This window comes from Macroventuria anomochaeta, assembly GCF_010093625.1.
Source record: "Macroventuria anomochaeta strain CBS 525.71 unplaced genomic scaffold BU25scaffold_20, whole genome shotgun sequence".
Lineage (NCBI taxonomy): Eukaryota > Fungi > Ascomycota > Dothideomycetes > Pleosporales > Didymellaceae > Macroventuria > Macroventuria anomochaeta.
The window spans coordinates 194,620-213,374 of record NW_022985381.1 but is presented as its reverse complement, the minus strand read 5'-3'; the positions used below and the strand labels follow the sequence as shown (position 1 = coordinate 213,374).

Here is an 18,755-nt window from a genome sequence, read left to right as displayed (position 1 = left end):
CAGCTCATCTACTCAATGCCGAGGCGCCTCAGAGCCTGTGAGCAAGCCCAGGGTTACCAGACTAAATATTGAGACTCAGAGCATTCAATTGCTGCAATCAGATTCAGTTTTCACCGTGTGGTTATTGAGATATTGAGGTGTGAATATTCACTCAAAAGTCAAGATTGCGGCCCAAGCTTTTAGCGCGAACAGACTTCTGTCCACTCACTGTATGTACGACAGCCTGACAGCTATCATTCGATAGGCTTGGAAGGGTGGGTATGCTGCCCTATTTGCTGGAACCGGACCCTTGTATGCTGTCGGGGACAGCTTGCTTCGCTCGAAATCATGAGTGGACAAAGGTCGCGAAAAGTCCATGGTTTCAGCTGCGGTCCCATCTGAGCCGGGACAGCATAATGCAATAAATAAGCCACCATTGCTAAGCAGATAGATTGCGAGGAGTTGGGGCCCAGTTGCAAAATTGTGCCGACAGTGATCCACGGAGCAGTTGCGAGCTCGCAGAGGAGCTACAAAATGCTCGAGTTTCGGCTTAGGAAAGGTCAACGCGTGATAAGAGTCCTGACAATACAACTTTCAGTCTTGACTGATTCCATGCAAAGCCTGATGGGAGATTAACGCTGTGACGAGCTGTGCCGGATGCGGGGCTGCATCTGCATGCCCCACGAGCAGGCATTAGCGGCCGGTGAGGCCAAGGATCGCCGTTGTGACATGTATACTGCCCTGAGATACTGTTGTACTAGTCGCGACTGGTTGAGGGGCAGTGCTCTCCTGCTGGAGGTTAAGACGTCAGAGTGTGTCAACGAAATAGAGCCACTCGTAGCGGCTGATATGTGCATCGCGCACATGCTGAGCCAGTACCGAGCTCGCACAGGCCACATTTCGTGGCTTGACAGCACTTTCTTAACGAAACACCAAGTCGATGCGTAATTTTCGAATGTATTCTTGATGCCTTCGTCTAGGTTTTCGTCCCTTTTCAGATGGATATCACCCCAACGCCATATAAATCAAATGCAAACAATCGTTTTGATCCAAGTGGGCAGCTTACCCAACCCACCTTCTCGCGCTCCTGAACATGCGGCTCCATGGGCCAAGCTCACCCCAATCCTCAGTCTTATCCTTGGGAATGTAGCTGCCAACCTCCTTGATAATTGTACGCTCAGGGTGAGGCATGAGCGCAAGTACGCGTCCGCTTGTCGAGCGCACGCCAGTGATGCCCAGTGGTGAGCCGTTGGGGTTGTAGGGGTAAGCCTCGGTCTGCTTGCCGTAGTTGTCAACGTATCGCAGCGACACCAAGTTCTCCTTGTAGAGGGTCTCAGGTGTCGAGGATGCTGCTGCCGACGCGGAGAAGTGCGCGCGACCCTCTCCGTGAGCTGTGACGATGGGCAATTTGGAGCCATGCATGCCGTGAAGGAATACCGAAGGCTCGTTGTTGGGGCTCTTGGGGTCCATGACTTCGACCATGCAAACACGCGCTTCGTACTGCTCAGAAGCGTTGCGCTCGAAAGTAGGCCAAGCCTCCGCGCCAGGGATCAGCTCCTTCAGCTTAGACAAGAACTGACAACCGTTGCAGACACCAAGGGTGAATGTGTCTGGACGCTCGAAGAAAGTCTGGAACTCCTTGCGGGTGTTAGGGTGCAGCAAGACAGATTTTGCCCATCCTTGACCAGCGCCAAGGACATCACCGTACGAGAAACCACCGCAAGCCGCGACACCAACGAAGCCAGCAAGCGACACACGCTCGGATATAATGTCGGTCATGTGGACGTCAATAGCCGAGAAGCCAGCCATGTGGAAGGCAAAGGCCATTTCGCTCTGGCCGTTGACGCCTTCTTCTCTGAGAATAGCGACACGCGGCTTGGAGGTGAAGGCAGATGAAATGCTGGCCTTAAGTGGCAGGATGTTCTCTTGCGGTTTGAAGGTGAGGTTGTAAGACAGACCAGGATCTTGATCGTCAACAATACTTGCAAACTCCGCATCCGCACACTCAGGGTTGTCACGGAGGCGCTGCATGCGGTACGAGGTCTCAGCCCACCTTTGCTGGAGCCTTGAGCGAGTGTTGCGGTAGACGGTCTGGGAGCCCACAGCGATAGACAGGCCCTGCTTGGAAGCCTCAGGAACGCGACCAATCTTCTTGATCATACCCGGAGGAGGACCACATGTGGCAAAGCAGCGGTTGAAAGCAACCTCATCCTTCTTCCTGACCTGGAAGACAGCACCGAGCTCTTCGTTGAACAGGGCTTCGAGGACGTCCTTTGGTTCGCTCGATCGTGCTACGCCGTCAAGCATAATTTCCAGACCACATCGGCCAGCGAACATCATCTCGACCAGAGTGGTGAACAAACCGCCATCTGATCGATCGTGGTAGGCAAGGACGATGCCAGATTCGTGCAATTGCTCAACTGCATCAAAATAGTCCTTGATGATATCGGCATCGTGGACATCAGGCGCCTCGTCTCCAACTTGTCCGAAAGTCTGGGCCAATGCTGATCCACCAAGCGCCTTCCTACCGGCTGCAAGATCGACGTACATCAGGACTGTCTCACCAACATCTTCGAAACGTTCCAGGGCAGGCGTCCAGGTTCGGTCGATACGGTCGACAGGGGCAAAAGCGGTGATGATAAGTGACATGGGCGCTGTGACCTCCTTTGCATCGCCGTTGTCTGACCACTTCATCTTCATGCTCATCGAGTCCTTGCCAACAGGGATCGATATGCCGAGACGTGGGCAGAGATCCATGCCAATAGCCTCAACAGCCTCGTACAATGCTGCACCCTCACCAGGGTGGCTACTGGCCGACATCCAGTTGGCGGACAGTCTGACTCTGGATAGCCTATCGAATAGACTTGCTGCAGCAATGTTCATAAGAGACTCAGCAACCGCCATCCTGGCCGACGCTGCGGCTGAAATGAGAGCTAGGGTGGGCTTCTCACCCATTGCCATAGCCTCACCTGTCTTGACGCCGGACATGAGCGATGTAGCTGTGACCGATACATCTGAGACTGGGACCTGCCATTTGCCAACCATCTGGTCACGGACTGTCAACCCACCAACAGTGCGATCACCAATAGTGATCAAGAAATTCTTCGAGCCAACAGATGGGAGTGTGAGCACACGGTCAACAGCCTCTGCTACCAAGCCGTCCTTAGGTACGTCGGGAATGTACATAGACAGGCTGCTGTCGAAGGGAGGAAGCCTCAGCTTTCGTGATTCAACGATGCGAGACATCTTCGGTGGCTTTCCGAACAGCGTAGACATGGGAAGGTCGATGGGCGTAGGATTCTCCTTAGAATCCCTGTCCTTCAGGACAAGTCGCTGCTCGTCAGTGGCGACACCAACAACCGAGTAACCGCAGCGTTCACGGTGGCAGATGCGCTTGAAGAGCTCAAGCTCGTCAGGACCAACAGCCAATACGTAACGTTCCTGAGCCTCGCAGCACCAAATCTGCAGTGGACTCATACCCTTGTCCGTATTGTCCACCTCGCGCAACTCAAAGATGGCTCCGAGCCCAGAGTCGTGGACAAGTTCAGGTAGCGCGTTTGATAGACCTCCAGCGCCAACATCGTGGATGAACAGGATAGGGTTCTTATCACCCATTGATCGACAGGTGTCGATGACTTCCTGTGCTCGTCTCTGGACTTCAGGGTTGCCTCGCTGTACACTAGCAAAGTCGAGCTCGACCTTGCCTTCACCAGACTGCACACTGGATGCAGCACCGCCACCAAGCCCAATAAGCATAGCGGGGCCACCGATGACGAGCAGGTGAGAACCAGCAGGGACAATGTCGGGGTTCTTCAGCGCATGCTGGGGCCTGACTGTACCTACTCCACCTGCCAGCATGATGGGCTTGTGGTATCCTCGAATTTCCGACTCTTTTTCATTTGTGAAGACCTTCATCAACATGGTCCTGAAGTAGCCAATTGTGCAGGGACGACCGAACTCGTTGTTGAACTGTGCGCTACCGAGAGGCGCCTCAAGCATGATGTCCTGACTGCTAGCAATGTGTGCGGGTTTGCCAACATCGCGCAGCTCCCATGGGCGTTCGAATCCCTCGATCAGCAAGTCTGAGACCGTGAAACCGGCAAGACCGGCTTTTGGCTTCGATCCACGACCAACAGCACCCTCGTCTCTGATCTCGCCTCCAGATCCAGTCGCAGCACCAGGAAAGGGCGAGACAGCTGTGGGGTGGTTGTGTGTCTCGACCTTGCAGAGAATATGTACTGTCTCCTTGATTCCATTCCACTCGCCAGTCAGGTTGTTAGGTGCCCAAAAGCTCGCCTCTTCGCCATTCAGAACTGCAGCATTGTCGCTGTAGGCACTGACGACGTGTTCTGGGTGCTTCTGGTGGGTGTTGCGAATCATGCCAAAGAGCGAGTAGGACTTGTGCATGCCATCGACCGTGAAGTCAGCGTTGAACTGCTTGTGTCTGCAGTGCTCAGAGTTGACCTGGGCAAACATGAACAGCTCGACATCCACAGGTCCCCTCTTCAGCTCTTGCGTGTACGCCTCAACGAGGTACTCGATCTCTGACTTGTCCATAGCTAGTCCAAGTTCACGGTTGGCATGCTCGAGAGCTGCCTGGGCGCTGTTGTACTCATCGAAGCTAATGGTGGTAGCCTGCGCAGGCTCACTCTCACCAAATATAGCTTCCAGGTTCGGTGCTCTACGGTCGATGGTCTGGGTCATACGGTCGTACAGGCGGTCGCGGTTGGGGATCTCATCAGCCTCGAGCTGACGGTCGAAAGAGGCGGCGATGACCATACCACGCTCAACACGCTTGACAGCATTTTCAAGCGTGCAGGTGCGCGCAATCATGGATGCCAATGAGCTCCATGGTGAAATAGTACCTGCCCGGGGGCAGATGTAGAAGAGTACTGTTTTATCGTCCCTCGGCTCACCACCACGGTGAACGGCGTCAAGAAGCACCTGTGATAGGCGATCATGGGTATCTGGGTACTCGCCATAATGCAGAAGCTGCTGCAGGGTGTTGAGCTCAGTGGTGCTCAACTCGCGCAGGGGGTTGACAAAATGCGCCCAAATAGAGCGCACTTCAGTCGCGCCAATCTCCTGCGCCAGCCGCTTCAAACGGAAGTCGGAGTGGGCGGACGAGCCCGGCAGAATCAAGTAGGGGCTCTCGCTGGACGCCATGCTGGACGACGGCAGCGCCAATTTGTATGACAGAAGAGTTGTCGGGGGATTCCGAAGAGGGATGCCTCTGCGAAGCCTCAAAGACCTGAAAGACAACCATCGCGGGGTCTTTCAAAAAATTTGGGCGCGGGGCAATTGCCTGCGTCACTAGCGCGGCGCGTTATCGGCATTCCTTCCCACCGACGCGTCCACCATTATCATCGCTCTGGCAAGCCAACACCATCAGGTTCAAATCTGGCTGAGCCTACCCACAATGTGAGTGATGACGCAATGACACCGGAAGTGATTATGTGCGGTCTTGTTATCGAAGACCAATGGTTCTCTTTGTCTCATTATCAATCCATTACTGCGTGGTCTATCTGGTATCTTTGAGGCACCTGTGCCATACTTCAAGGTCTAAAACATTACATAACCAACGCCGGAACTATGTTGAAAGCAAACGAAATGCTAACAAAGGCTTAGAAATGAGGCGTGTTCAGCGCCATAACGCAGAGCAGTCCAGCAATGAGACCAGAAGCTGGCAGCGTAACGACCCAGCCCATGAAGATGAAACCCAGCTGGGCCCAGTTCACAGCCTTCAGGTCGTAGTTCATCAAGGCTGTTCCGATGAGAGCACCGGTCAAACACTGCGTTGTCGATACTGGGAGACCCAGGCGGGAAGCCAGTAGCACGGTGATGGCAGCACCCAATTCAGTAGCGAAACCACGGGTAGGACTCATCTGAGTGATCTTGTTTCCAAGGGCACGCATGATGTGGCTGGCTTAATGTTAGCACCGATACGATGATATGAGGGTAAAATGAGGCAACTTACTATCCGTAGAACCAGAAACCGAGACCAAGCAACAGGCCGGCGACGACCAGCATCCAGATGGGAGTGCCCGACTCAGTGGCAATGACACCCTCCCTGTATGTCTGGTACACAGCAGACCAAGGACCGACAGCGTTGGCAACATCGTTGGAACCGTGGGCGATGGACATCATCATGGCAGAGATGACTTGGCAGTAGGTCCACATGTGCTCGACGCGCACATCATAACGGTTGGCGCGAGCGTGGATGTCACGAAGCTTGTCGCTGTCGTGGGTGATGACATCGCGGGTAACACCCTGGAGCAGGCAAAACTTGAAGTAACCCCAGAACTTCTTGGGATTGGCCCAAGACAACTCCTTGACAGGACCAATAAATCGCTCGTACGGCTCCAGCTGCTTGCGCTTCTTCGAGAGCTGAGGAACAGCGTCTGGCTCATTCTTGATCTTTTCTTCCAAAGCTTTGGCCTCCTCGGGTTTGGTAGGAAGGCCATCTTTGCTGCTTCCTGGCGAACCCTTTTGGATGTCATCAACACCCTGTGGCTGCTTCTCCTCGTCGTTCAGTCCGTTGGTGTTGCGCTGTCGCAATTCCTGGCCTTGAGCACGAACCTCACCATAAGCATCGGCGTAGTAGTTCTTTACGTACTCGCCGTCAGCCTTGCCGGCGAAGTAGAGGGGAGGGTTCTCGCGGAGAAGCAGAGGTCCGAGAGGAATGTGCCAGATGCGCATACGAGCGTCTTTCTGGATTAACTTGCGCTTGAGGTAGGGCATGAAGAAGATGTAACTGAAGATTAGGACACCAGCGAAGACTCCAAGAATAATACCAGCAGCCTTGCCAGCACCAAACTCCTCGAGAGAGGGCGCCGTGGGGGTTTCGACAACGATAAACAAAGCCAGGATAGCTCCCGTGGCAGCGAAGTACCATGGGATGAGCCTCATACCCCACTTGAAGGAGTCTTCCCGCTCAAGGACGGCGTACTTGACGGTGCCGAAGATGATCGCACTGAACCCACAAGCGATGAGAGGTGCGATGGCCCAACTAGCAGCGACTTGAGAGACGGAACCGGACTCCCAACCCCAGGTCACTCCAGCGTTGGTTGCGAAACCGACACCAACCAGAGCACCGACGATGGTCTGAGTGGTAGAAACGGGCATACCAGCACGCGTAGCGAACATCAGCCAAGCAGCGCTGCCAACTTCAGCGCATCCCATGGCGAGCATGAGTGTGCCAGGTTCAGCAGGAGCCTGGAAGCGTTCGATATTGATGATTCCGTTCTTGATGGTATCGGTGACACGGGCTCCAAGAGCAACAGCTCCGACGAATTCAGTGACAATGGACAAGAAACCGACTTGTACCATGGTCAAGGTCTGGGCAGCCACAGATGCTGGAGATTGTCAGTACGCCACCATGGCCCTCAGTCCACAAAAATCAACCTACTGGCATAGGAGTTGGCGACATCGTTGGCACCGTTACCGAACGCAGAGAAAACGAAAGCAATAGTTGTGATCGCAAGGATCCAGTCGTACTTAGCAGTAATCGCGGGCGCCATCTTGAATCTGACGGACCGAGAGACTCAGAGGGGAGGATGTCGAGTATCTGCTGAGAAAACTATCGACCGCAACAGGCTGCTCGTTCATATAAATAAGAGCACGCGAGCACTTGCCATCAAGTTACGAAATCTGCACCAACACCAACAAGGGCCCTACAACGCAAGATCAGCCAAGCGGAAAGGATTTTCGCTGCTCAGCACGCATGTCAACGACGCTTGAGGCATACCTCATGGTGGTTGGCCGACGCACCCCGATCCGCCCACAGTTGATCCCGCCAACCCGCCAAGTGGCCAAGGTGCTCCGTTCCGCCCTGCTCGGCAGGCCTTGGGGACTCCACAAGCAAAAACGCCTGCAAGTCAGGCGTTTGCCAATCAAATCCTGATGTTCTTGCACGTTACGAATTAAAGGGTTTCGAGGCATCTTGACTCTCGTGTGAAGTGCTGCCACGAACTGGAAAGGGATGGTTGCATGCACTTGCGGCATGATACTGTCAATCTGCCAAACATCAGTCCTCGCTAAGACCCGTTACAGATGCCGTTACAGCCGGATTCCGACGATGTTACAAGACGTCTTTCGTGGTGTTGAGGCTGTACCATCTCAGGTCACGTGCCGTGAGACCACAGTCAATGTCCGATGCGAACCCACACTTCGATGCTGAGATGGCCTTGTCCTTGGCTTGATTCGCCAATTAGAAAAAAACTCGAGTCCCTCGTGGTAAGCCTCCAGTCAAGTGTGGTCTGCTGGACCGCAGACTTCACTCCCTTATAACGAAGAACCTACTGTGAGCACGCGCAGACAAGACTCCAAATTTACGAAGATATGTCGTCGGTGGCTTGTTTCCAATAAGGCTCCGCACATAGAATCGGAGTGCTTTCGTTTGCCGCGCGCTCTTGATGTCTTGTAGTGCTCTTGACATTCTTCATCATCCCTCCGACTTCCGCCAAACTTAGCCAATGAATACGATTACTCAAGCCCACGTTCTCGTTAGACCCTATGCGACGTCGTCGTCTCGAATACGCAAACAAATGTGACTGTATGATGACTCTGGGGCATCATCACCTTGTCTGATAGATGTATAGCTGCTGCGGCGATGTTGATATCTCCAAGAATTAACACAGCAGTTCAGACCTTGCAACCCGTCCGTGATCTTCACTCCAACTACCCGAGGCTCGAGCTGTCAACCCATCAACTACCGAACCACTAACGCAATCCGTATGCTAGTCAGTCACTTGCATCTGCCTCTATCCAGTACCACCTAAGTGATCGCGTGCTCCTTTCACAACCACCCATTTTCTTCAACCCCCAACGGATCTTCCTCCGATTCTCAAAGATCACCAGCAACGGCTCAACCAACGCGTTACAAACCGCGTATCGCCTAAAGTATTTCGTGTACACTTCGGTCCGACTCTATACGATCTACCGCAAGATGTACAGCGATTTTCTGCATAGGGAAATGTGTCGTCTGTGCACCTGACCAATGAAGCAAACGCAGTGATGAGCAGCGAGTAATGTGCTTTGATACTCGACTTGTATGGTAAAGAGGTCTTATACACATCGTGAGAATCTCCCTGCGCCTCTTGATGTCCAAATCGCTCACGAGGCTGCATCGACTGAAGCCACAGGCTTGGGGCTAGGGATGAATGCTGCCAGATTGAGTTAGTATCGAATGTCAAGATCATCAACAAAACGAACTGTAGCAAATGGAGACCAGTGATAACACCGTAGAAGTCGCAGTTCATCGGAAATGTCTGCTAGCAACACTCACAGGTCGAACAAGTGGCGAACGTGATTTTGGTCTTTCTGTGAAGACACGCCCTTAAAACGACGTCCCCCAAGTGCTCTTCCGAGAAGGGACCCAACAGAGTGAATGTATAGATCACGTGAGTTCGCACAAGCAACGCGTCCCTTCTGTGCTTCAAATCACCGAAACTCGGTCGCGCTACGCCAGCGCCGTCGAACTGGCAACTGCAAATCGTCAACACTCACGTTCATCTACTGCATTCTTGTGCGGGCTGTCACGTTGTCTGGGCTCTGGCTCGTAAAGCATCAAGCTTCTTGCCATGCCGATCTCCAACACATGGACCAAGTCTTCAGATGAAATTCGAAAACTGGACAACGATGTCTTCACGAAACGCGCGTTCTCGAAAGGTCTGTCGCTCGACTTGGACTCAGCAGGCGTGATTTCTTTGACTAACGTACCGTAGCTCTCACATATCATCAGCAAGCCGCAGAACATGATCCGGCGGACTATCGAGCCCCGTGGAATACCCCAGCTATTTATTTCGAGATGGGTGAATATTCACTTGCTGTATGCTACACGGGGAAAGCGCTGAGTCTGGCAACTGATGAGACTACTCGCCAGAAGATCATCAATCGGGAAAGCAAGGCCCATCTGCACCTTCAAGAAGTCGACAAGGCGAAGGTGGCTATTGAGGATCTGCTTGATGGAGACGAGAAAAAGCACTGAAGAGTGTACATGAACAGGCAACAAACTCTACAACGGATACTAAGGGTCAGCACGTTCGAAATCTACCTTACTACAAACCTCAGATCGAGATGGTACGGGAGTTCTACAACGCGGGACATGACAAAGCTAACTCCATGCTGGATCCGTTCGTGAAGATGAACAGCTCGCCAAGCGCAATCCTGTCTTTCCTGTATGCGTGAATTGGTGATGCCCGCCATCTATTCCAGACTTTGTAAGCTATACCTTTCGTCGAAACCAAGTTCAAAGCGGGTTTCAAGTTTCACTTTACGATCAACGGTGTTAAACAGAATTATTTGCGAGAGATCTCATCTTCTTCATGCTGCTGGACGAGTTGGCTTCTGATTTTTCACCCATCGAAACAGCGCAGTCCAAAGAAACTTGTTTGGTCTCCGCTATGTTTTTCTACACTTACGCAGGCCACCAAAGGCAAGTGCACTTACCTCTGAGCTGATAGCTCCTGGACAAGAACAGCATGCAAAACAACAACACAGATAGTGTTCGCCAGTGGTCCATCGCAGTGTTTGCCAACGGGCCGTTGCAGTGTTTGCCAGCGGTCCGCTGCACTGATTGTCCAGCTCATTCGGTTAGTTCGGTTTGCTCCCCCAATCCTTGACTGCTATCCCCTTCTACTATATAGTCTCGATCGATTCCAGCCAATAGCTCTCAATATCAATCAATTCAATCATCTCAACCCTTCCACAGATAGCAATACATCATGTTGGGTCACAGCCTCCAATCTAGACCGCACACGCGGTAACAAAGATTGAGTGGGCTCATCTATTTGATCAAGTTGAATGTCGCTCGTTCAGCTTCAGATCTTCGTGTCCATGATACGACTTTGTGATTGGGTTCGGAAGAGGTGTGTACATTCTCGGAATTGCGATACAGGCCAATATACTTCCTACACATCTGCAGGTACAGATCAGCTCGTATTAGGCACAGTTGTGATCTTACCAATTATGCGCTCCTTCACATGCCGGGGTATGGAAAGTTCACCAATACTAGCAGCCGCGCGCTTCTCCTTCAATCCTTCATTCTGGTTATGCAAGATGGCGGTAGCATCCCATATCAACCTCCTGCAGCATGTGGCAGGCCATCTGTCGCTCGCGCTGCTTTGCCACCCATGCGGCCCTCTCCTCTTCCTCCAACCCTCATCGTTGTTCATCACAAAAGTTCTCTCTGTGAAGTATTTCCTTCTCTGTCCCAGTAGCTGCACAGCAGATACTCGTCTTTGCAATGTGTATCCGGTTTTCCATCCTCTTTCTTTCACGTTACTCCACCTAACTTTGTCTGCGAATACATGCTACTTCCTCAATGGCGACGCAAGCACTGACGAACCTTGCCACCCCAACACCCTCTTCACACAATGTTGCGGCTCGCGATCGGATCTGAAAACGCCACGCATTGTGTGAGACTATTTGATTTAAAGAGACAGAGATTTCAATGCTACATGTTTTGATGACCAACTCATTTGTACGCGACGCGTCGAGGTGACGACGTACGTCCTCCGTCCTTCTGCCACAAATCATCACGTCAAGTGCATGTAACAGCGACCATCATTGTTTCCCCCAAGGTGCAAAATGCCCGACTCGAACACAAACAGTACGGGAGGTGCTCTAAGCAATGCTCAGCGAGCCGCCTAAACTTTAAAGATCTGGAAAAGCAACACTAAGGGAACGCAACAACAAGGCGATTGGGCTAGTCGTTGCAGTTGTGGTGGCAGCGAGCGGTAAGCGCTGTAGCAGGGCAGCTACAGGATCTCAGCGACACAGACTTCTCGGGCGATGAGTCAGATAGCCAGGATGGAAGTGATGATGGAAGCGAGAATGGAAGTGAGCAGAAAAGCGACGGTGAGGACGTTGTTGAATGTGACGAAGAGAGTGAAGACAAAAGCGAACAAGACCGCGGCACACCATCTGTTGCGAGCTCCAGCGAGAATGCTTTACCGTCGGTTACGCCAACTCCCACTGCGAACACCAAAAACCGGGCTGCACCAGCTTCGGATCCTGTAACACACAGACTTGCTGAGCGAGCCAAGTCGAAACCGTAACAGAAGCATGTCATGAATGTTGCTGCGGCAGGCGAAGCGTCAAAAGAGCAACTCGAAACCTTCCAGCAGCACATCGATGAGCTGAATGAAGAGGAAGTCTTTCCTACCTCTTCGACGACTCAAATGCCGCTTTCAAAGTTAAAGACACGCTTGAAGATGTCAGATTCATCGGTCACCGGATCAACGACCTCTGGATCGACTCCAGGAAGTTAGATGGCGAACGACCGCGATGGGAAGACAAGCATGAACTCCACAGGTCTTTGCGTCGCGTGATCACTGCACCCCTATGTCGGGAAGCTTCCCAGAAGAGGCTGAAGGCTACGAGACAGAGCCTATCACTCCGGCGAACAAGCCACTGGATTTCCTGCTCCCGGCCTACGAGACCATGTGACGCGTTGTCATGCAATGTTTCATTGAAGTTCAACCCCGGGACACAGGAGACGGCGCAATGTAGCGCCTTGTCCTGACAAAGTATCTCGAAGATCCGAATGATCCACACTGTATGCCCGAAACGTTCCACAAGCCCTCGGAGACTAGCGTTCGGCCGAGCGATATTGCAAAAAAAGCACTTTGACTCTATCCACCCAATCGCCGCGTGCATCGAGAATTCGGCAATGAGTTGGTTCACGCTGACATCGAAGCGTGTCACTGAATCAAGCTTCTTGGTGGCCACAATCCTCTCATATTCCGTCCTGGACGCTGGCAGAACATCTGCCCGGACAAGAGAGCTGAGCGATTTGATGACAGCGCCACAAACACGAATGATGATGCCAATTCGCGCATTCAGAATCTGAGCGAGCAGGATCTGGGGATCGTGCCTTTCGTAACACACTGTACTGCTGATACGAAGGAGACAAGGACGTTTGCTATGAAGATGGTTGTCTTGCTTGTGGCAGGCTTGTGCAATAGGTTGGGAGATGAATGGACGCTGGCGGATACGAACAGTTTGCCTGAGCATCAGATTCCTCTGATTTCTGACTGAGAAGAGTATGGAAACTTGCAGTTGAAAAGGGTTTAGGTATATGTGTAGGTACGGAAACATATCAAGCATAGAGGGTTTAGAGTATACGTACTCATACGAGCGAGTGTTGGGAACTTCTATGTGCTGGTACAGGTGCTTCCTTTGACTCTAAGCATTTCCTTCTTATCCAAAGTAGGCGTCGCATATTAAAGATACCCTTAGTGATTGTGACTCTCTCCGTCACTTGCCTTCCCATGCCCCTCCTACATCAGCATTGATCAGGCACTGTTTATTGTTTGCTAAACGTTCCTTCCTGCATATATGCTCTTGTAAATTCCCTACAATGTACACCAGTCAGTTTCGTTTCACCTTCACGAGCAGTGATTTTCAAGGAACCCACTCATGCGAGCGAGCTAATCCTTCTCGTAGGATGATCTCAATGTAACACAAGTTAGGCCTTTGTAAGACGCGTGCTGGCTGCTGCGATATCATTTGCTCGTCTTCACGGTCTCGTTCCTGAATGTTTGTAGACTGTCTACTCGTGAAAAATTGGGTTCAATAATTAACAACGCTTGTCAGTGATGTTATTGAGAACGTGTATGAGTTACAAGATTTTGTTGTGGCATATAAGAGCGCAAAGCACCCATGAGCAGTAGTTATAACGCCAATGTGTCGTGTCCTTCGAGATTGCTCGTCGTTGACCATCAATACCAGCTTAAAAGCATGAGGCACATTCTGTCGGTATCACTGTAGAGCTCGATCTTTGCATGGAACACAGTCGCACACAATATCCATTCATCCTGGGCGCTTTCGCCTTCCATTTCCGTTACATACGATCTTGAGAACACTCACATCCCCATGATAAATATTCATGCTTCATTACGGCACAACAGCGGGTCGTGCTCGATTAAACCCACGAGAAGTTCCAGTGACATGTGCCAAGGGGCAAGTCATCCATTCGCTGGCAAAGAGTCAGAAGAGACTTTCGGCACTCGAAGCGCCAGGCCGATCGTGGTGGACCGCCCCGTGTTGGTGGCTGTCGCTGCCGTTACAAAGTACGGACGAGAGGCGAACATGGCTCTGTTTGCGACATCATAGCTGGTAGTGACATCGTTGGAACAGCGGTGCTCCTTGTTGGTTGGCTTATGGCGTGAGTAGTATCTGTTGAGCATGTATCATGTACATGTAGATTGGCTTGTATATCCAGACGATCCTGCCGTTGAGTGCAAGCATGTGAAGTCGCTTGTACTAACGCTCTAGATTTGAGTGCTCGGTCCGACTCCGATCAATCCTTCTGTAAACGTTCGCCTTGCATGTGAAGCGGCACGCCAGATCTGGAAGAATGTCGCTGCGAGAGGCGGTTTCACGAACAATCCATGGTGACATTAAAAGGGCAGGAACTCGCGCAACGTATCCTTAGAATCCAAACATGCCCTTGGGTATAGCATTGTAAGGGCACTGATAACGACAGCGGCAGCGGCAGCGGCAGCGGCAATTTCGAGTTCTTCAGGATCCGACGACTTTTGCGGCCTGAAGCGAGGTATAAGCAAGGGCAGTTTTACGCGTACCTGCAGCAAGCGTACCGTTGTATATTTAGTATAGCCGGCTTGGTCTGCATCAACGACCCTTGAAACGGTAGTGAACGGCTCTCAACCGAGACGAGCTCATATGCCGAAGTCATATGGGTGTTTGGTGATCCATGTCGATATTGGGCCCTGAGTTTGAGCCGTCCGAGACCGGGGTGGGCGAATACGGTATGCAAGGCTGCCAGCGATAACGTCCGTCCCATGTTTGTCGCTACCAGGATCTGGTCTATGAAAGTTTGTTAAAGGATTGAGGGATATGCACTCAAGTATTGGCGGGTTGGAGCGACCTGTTTCTTGGGACGGACGGCTGCCGTTGTTACCCTTTGTTGTGCAGGAAGCAATGTGTCCTCTCCAAGGTTAATGGAGACACGGTCGGTGCGGGAGAAGATGGCAACCGAACATCCGAGAGCTTTTTCAAAACTATCTTATACCGTTCCTAATCTAGATCTACGACTTGTGATAGAGCTCTGTCAGCCAGATCTTGTGACTCGTGACAGCAGGAGCCTGTCAATCGTACTGTACGCTCTGTACGAACTCGATGCCACGACTCGTATGAACGAGACTTTCGAGAACCGAGATTAAAGATTCCGCTTCTTATGCACTGTACAGATAGTTGCATGCCTGAACGAACTATATCATGAAGTTGATGTGGCTTGAAGCCTCGTCCAGGGCTTCCAATGCACCCGAAGTAACGATCCACTACCCTAACCATATCTGCTCTAGCTTACTACCCCGCGTTAACTTGCCCCGCCTCGACAGTGGCTGCCAAAAAATTGTTTGCAGCAGAGCCTCACGTCACATCACGATCTTAGCACGCGCCTGCCACGCCTCGCAGTATCACACGTGCCCACGACACCAAGTCTTATAGCTCACCATGTCGAACCTCGACGAAGACTCCGTAGACGAGATTCTCTACCTCGCGCGCGCCAACGAAGCCTCCGAACTCGAACAACTCCTCACAACGCTCTCGACACAGATTTCGAAACCGAAGCACCAGATATTAGCAGAAGCGGTGGACTCGTACTCGCAGAATACGGCGCTGCATTATGCCGCTGCCAACGGGCACAACGGTACGCCCCAACCAGGTCAACAATATACGGTAAGATAGCTAACAAAAGACCAGATGTAATCAAGCTTTTGATTTTGATAAGCACCACGAAACCCGCGCCTCTCCTGAATCTCACAAACGCCTCCGGCAATACACCCCTCCACTGGGCCAGTCTGAACGGGCATCTGGAAGCAGTGAAGCTGCTAATCGAAGCTGGCGGTGATATCACAATCTTCAACAAGGCAGGCCATGATGCTGTATTTGAGGCGGAAGTCAACGAAAAGAAGGAGGTTGTAGACTGGTTGCTTGGGCATGTAGAGGCGCTGGAGAAGAGTGTTGGTGGTGGTGCGAGTAGTGGGGAGGGAAGTGCGGGAGCAGAGGAGATGGTGTTTAAGGCGGGAGATACGAGTGGGCCGATGGAGGATGTTACGGAGAAAATGGCGGAGATGAGTGCTAAGGATAAGGATACCCAGGAAAAGTGAAGAAGGAACAAGGAAAGAACGTGATTGTTTTGCCTAGGGCTTGGAGCACAGGGTATGTGGCTAAAGCAAGAGCCTGCTTCAAACGCGGGCAAAAGATGACCGAGAATATTGAATACGTCACGGTGTGCAGTGTTGCTCATGGTAAACACGGTACATCTGCATTACTGGTACAAAATACGTTGTGCACACAACGCTAGCCCACTAGAGGAGGAGACGTGAGTCGTGCGAGTCAACCTGGGTATAGAAGTCCAACCAATAGCCTTTGGTAGATGACAGTAGGCTGCCAAAAGAAATGCAAGATAAATGACAGCGATTAGCGTTTCGGTCCTGCACATACTATCCTACCTTGAGCGCCAACACGCAATCTCTTCGAATACTACGCTGCATTAGTGGACGTAGCGACTTCACTTGTTCTATTCATCCTTACCGCCCATCGACTCAATCACGCAGCCAAGCACGGCGCTTTTCTTCCTTCTTATCGCGGCGCTTGTCCTTGAAGGCCTTGAGCTCCTTCTTGTTCAGAGTCTTGCCGCGACGCTCTGCCTTAAGACTACGTCCGTCATGGCTGTTTGCTGCAGCGTCTACGTCGAAGAAGGCAGTCATTTGGCGTCTGCTCTTATTCTCGTCATTGTGCATGTCAGGTCCTTGCCCAGCAGTCTGGAATTTGCCAGTGAAGCGGTTGAAGTTCGCCTGTGCCGTGTAGTCGTTTGCATTCGGATTCGGCAGGCCAGCAGCCATCGCTGCCGCAGCTTGAGCAGCTTCCTCTGCCTCCTCCTCTTCCTTTGTCGCCTCCCTTGCATAGTCGGCATTAGGGTCATAACTTCCATGGATTGCTGGATTGTATCCTCCCCATTTGCGCTTGGGTGGTGAGCTGGTGCCGGGTGCGCCAGTATTTGAGGGCAGGGCAGCAGCGCCGTAGGTTCTGTTGAAATCACATATTAGGCTGGAGAAGGAGATATAAGACGGTATTTGTTAGCAAACCTGTCGTACGATGCATAGCTGGTTGTAGTGGCCTCAGGCACACGTGGATTCTCCCATTGTGATATTCCAGTCTTGTTGTTGTAGAAGTACCAGGCCTGCGCAGTGTTGTCCCAGCGAGGTTCCCAGCCGTCGTCTTCTGCGTCTGGCACAGGCTCGTCAGGTAGTGGAGGCGCCTCCTCGTCTGGCAGCGGTGGATTGTCTTCTGAGACGGCACCTTCACTCCGTTCGCTGGGAACGCCTTCCTCTTTTGCTGGAGAAGCTGCAGGCGATGCACTTCGCTTGTGGCCATCTTCGTGGCTGGTGCTCTCACTGGGATGCACCTGCGCGGTTGGCGGCGGCTTGACTTCGTCGGTGGTCATGGTGGTAGCCTAGGTTGTATCTGTATAATGTGGAGGTTAGGACTGATGCGCTAGGAAGAAAGAGGCTGCTGTATGCACGTTGCCGCTGCTGCTGGACGGGATGTCGTAGACGTGAGACAGCGGGAAAGTTGAGGCTCGAAAGAAGCCGTGCGCTGGCTTCTAGGGCCTTGGCAGCAATACTGACACGTGATACTCCACAAACTTCACCTTTGTTCCTGCCTAATCAGGAAGATGTGCCCGTATGGCTTTGTGGAGGGACCACATCGCTTGACGGCGATCCTACAATTTTAAGTCTTGACGCCGTGGTGTCAGGTTCGTGTCTTTGTTACGTTGTGACAGACTGGCGACATCACTTGATCGTCATGGCTCCATTGGAAGCGTGCTGCCGAGCCCCAGTGACTTAAACGCCTCCAAGGGCCTCTTTGTCAAATCACGGAGGCTCATTGAGCGTCGGAGCCGGCAAGCGGTACGCTATGCTTGGATGGGTGCAAATGCTGGTTGTTCTCCACCCCTTTCGCTCAACATGCGCCTCGTGTGTTGAACCGAGGGCAAGGCCTGGGATCGGTTTGGCGCAGGCCAAGCAGACGGCGACATGCACGCAAGGCCAAGGTCAAAGCCGTTGAGAGGAGGGTGTTCCGTCTCGATCTTCTGCTGGCTCAAATCGACTTCCTGCCTCCCCTAACGCGCTCCGAATCGGGTCGTGTGCCGCTCAAGCTAAGCGGGGAAGCACATGTGTCGCTGCTTCACAACGTCAAACGACGTCAACCGCAGTGCACTGCTGCCGCACGAGGATATGGTTTGTTGGGCCAGGCCTGGCACTGTAGGCCCGCCAAACCGAAAGACGAATGTTGGTGAATGCTCTCTTGTCGCCAAGGATGCCTGCCTGAGCTGCTAAATATGCGTCTCGCAGCGGACCGGCGCCAGCATCGTCTACGCTTGCCCAGCCAGTCCGAATGGCCGCAAGGACAGGCCACGGCGCGCTCCAGTAGCGCATCTCGGATGCTTTGATGAAACTCAATATGTGAAGAGCCTATTGGCTGCGGCCCGGCATGGACATGTTCGCCTGCATCACATCGCCGGTGCAGAGATCGACAATCATCAGCGAGATGGTTCGGAGCGCTAGGCGGGGACGGCCTGCCGCCAGATCTGGGGGCTGAGAAAAGCACTCACCATCATCTACGCCATACCTAGCCATACCCCCGGCTGTATTGATCTGGACAGCTACTGCCGTGTCTTGCATCACACCAAACACGCTACGCGGCGAGCTTGCAGGAGAATTCCTCTCCGCTGCGCTACTGCA

The 18,755-nt window shown here is 52.4% G+C and overlaps 7 protein-coding genes across 7 annotated transcripts; 3 read left to right on the top strand and 4 right to left on the bottom strand.

Moving 5' to 3' along the window:
- Window positions 1–958: 958 nt before the first annotated feature.
- Window positions 959–5,145, bottom strand: BU25DRAFT_394583 (phosphoribosylformylglycinamidine synthase; the record flags this gene model as incomplete). The annotated part of the gene is made up of 1 exon (XM_033704747.1): window positions 959–5,145. One exon carries the CDS (start codon window positions 5,143–5,145, stop codon window positions 1,042–1,044), a length of 4,104 nt encoding a protein of 1,367 aa, XP_033560781.1. The 3' UTR covers window positions 959–1,041.
- Window positions 5,146–5,603: 458 nt separating this feature from the next.
- Window positions 5,604–7,499, bottom strand: BU25DRAFT_471510 (phosphate-repressible phosphate permease-like protein; the record flags this gene model as incomplete). Its single annotated transcript, XM_033710822.1, has 3 exons — window positions 5,604–5,901; window positions 5,957–7,334; window positions 7,388–7,499. 3 exons carry the CDS (start codon window positions 7,497–7,499, stop codon window positions 5,604–5,606), a joined length of 1,788 nt encoding a protein of 595 aa, XP_033560780.1.
- A 2,061-nt stretch (window positions 7,500–9,560) lies between these two features.
- Window positions 9,561–9,967, top strand: BU25DRAFT_459288 (uncharacterized protein; the record flags this gene model as incomplete). The annotated part of the gene is made up of 2 exons (XM_033710270.1): window positions 9,561–9,648; window positions 9,705–9,967. 2 exons carry the CDS (start codon window positions 9,561–9,563, stop codon window positions 9,965–9,967), a joined length of 351 nt encoding a protein of 116 aa, XP_033560779.1.
- Window positions 9,968–12,834: 2,867 nt separating this feature from the next.
- On the top strand, window positions 12,835–13,020 carry BU25DRAFT_343300 (uncharacterized protein; the record flags this gene model as incomplete). The annotated part of the gene is made up of 1 exon (XM_033702945.1): window positions 12,835–13,020. A coding segment is annotated over one exon (186 nt), but the record flags the coding sequence as incomplete, so codon positions are not given.
- An 897-nt stretch (window positions 13,021–13,917) lies between these two features.
- BU25DRAFT_411564 (uncharacterized protein) lies at window positions 13,918–14,177 on the bottom strand. Its single transcript, XM_033706582.1, has one exon. It carries the CDS (start codon window positions 14,169–14,171, stop codon window positions 13,950–13,952), a length of 222 nt encoding a protein of 73 aa, XP_033560777.1. The 5' UTR covers window positions 14,172–14,177; the 3' UTR covers window positions 13,918–13,949.
- Window positions 14,178–15,459: 1,282 nt separating this feature from the next.
- BU25DRAFT_343319 (ankyrin) lies at window positions 15,460–16,115 on the top strand (the record flags this gene model as incomplete). Its single annotated transcript, XM_033702946.1, has 2 exons — window positions 15,460–15,655; window positions 15,709–16,115. The coding sequence occupies 2 exons, from the start codon at window positions 15,460–15,462 to the stop codon at window positions 16,113–16,115; spliced, it is 603 nt and encodes a 200-aa protein (XP_033560776.1).
- A 438-nt stretch (window positions 16,116–16,553) lies between these two features.
- Window positions 16,554–17,455, bottom strand: BU25DRAFT_343537 (uncharacterized protein; the record flags this gene model as incomplete). Its single annotated transcript, XM_033702962.1, has 2 exons — window positions 16,554–17,037; window positions 17,106–17,455. The coding sequence occupies 2 exons, from the start codon at window positions 17,453–17,455 to the stop codon at window positions 16,554–16,556; spliced, it is 834 nt and encodes a 277-aa protein (XP_033560775.1).
- Window positions 17,456–18,755: the final 1,300 nt, after the last annotated feature.

Excerpts from the sequence above, each read along its gene's own strand:
- BU25DRAFT_411564 (XM_033706582.1), bottom strand. The coding sequence starts at position 14,171 with ATGCTCAACAGATACTACTCACGCCATAAGCCAACCAACAAGGAGCAC.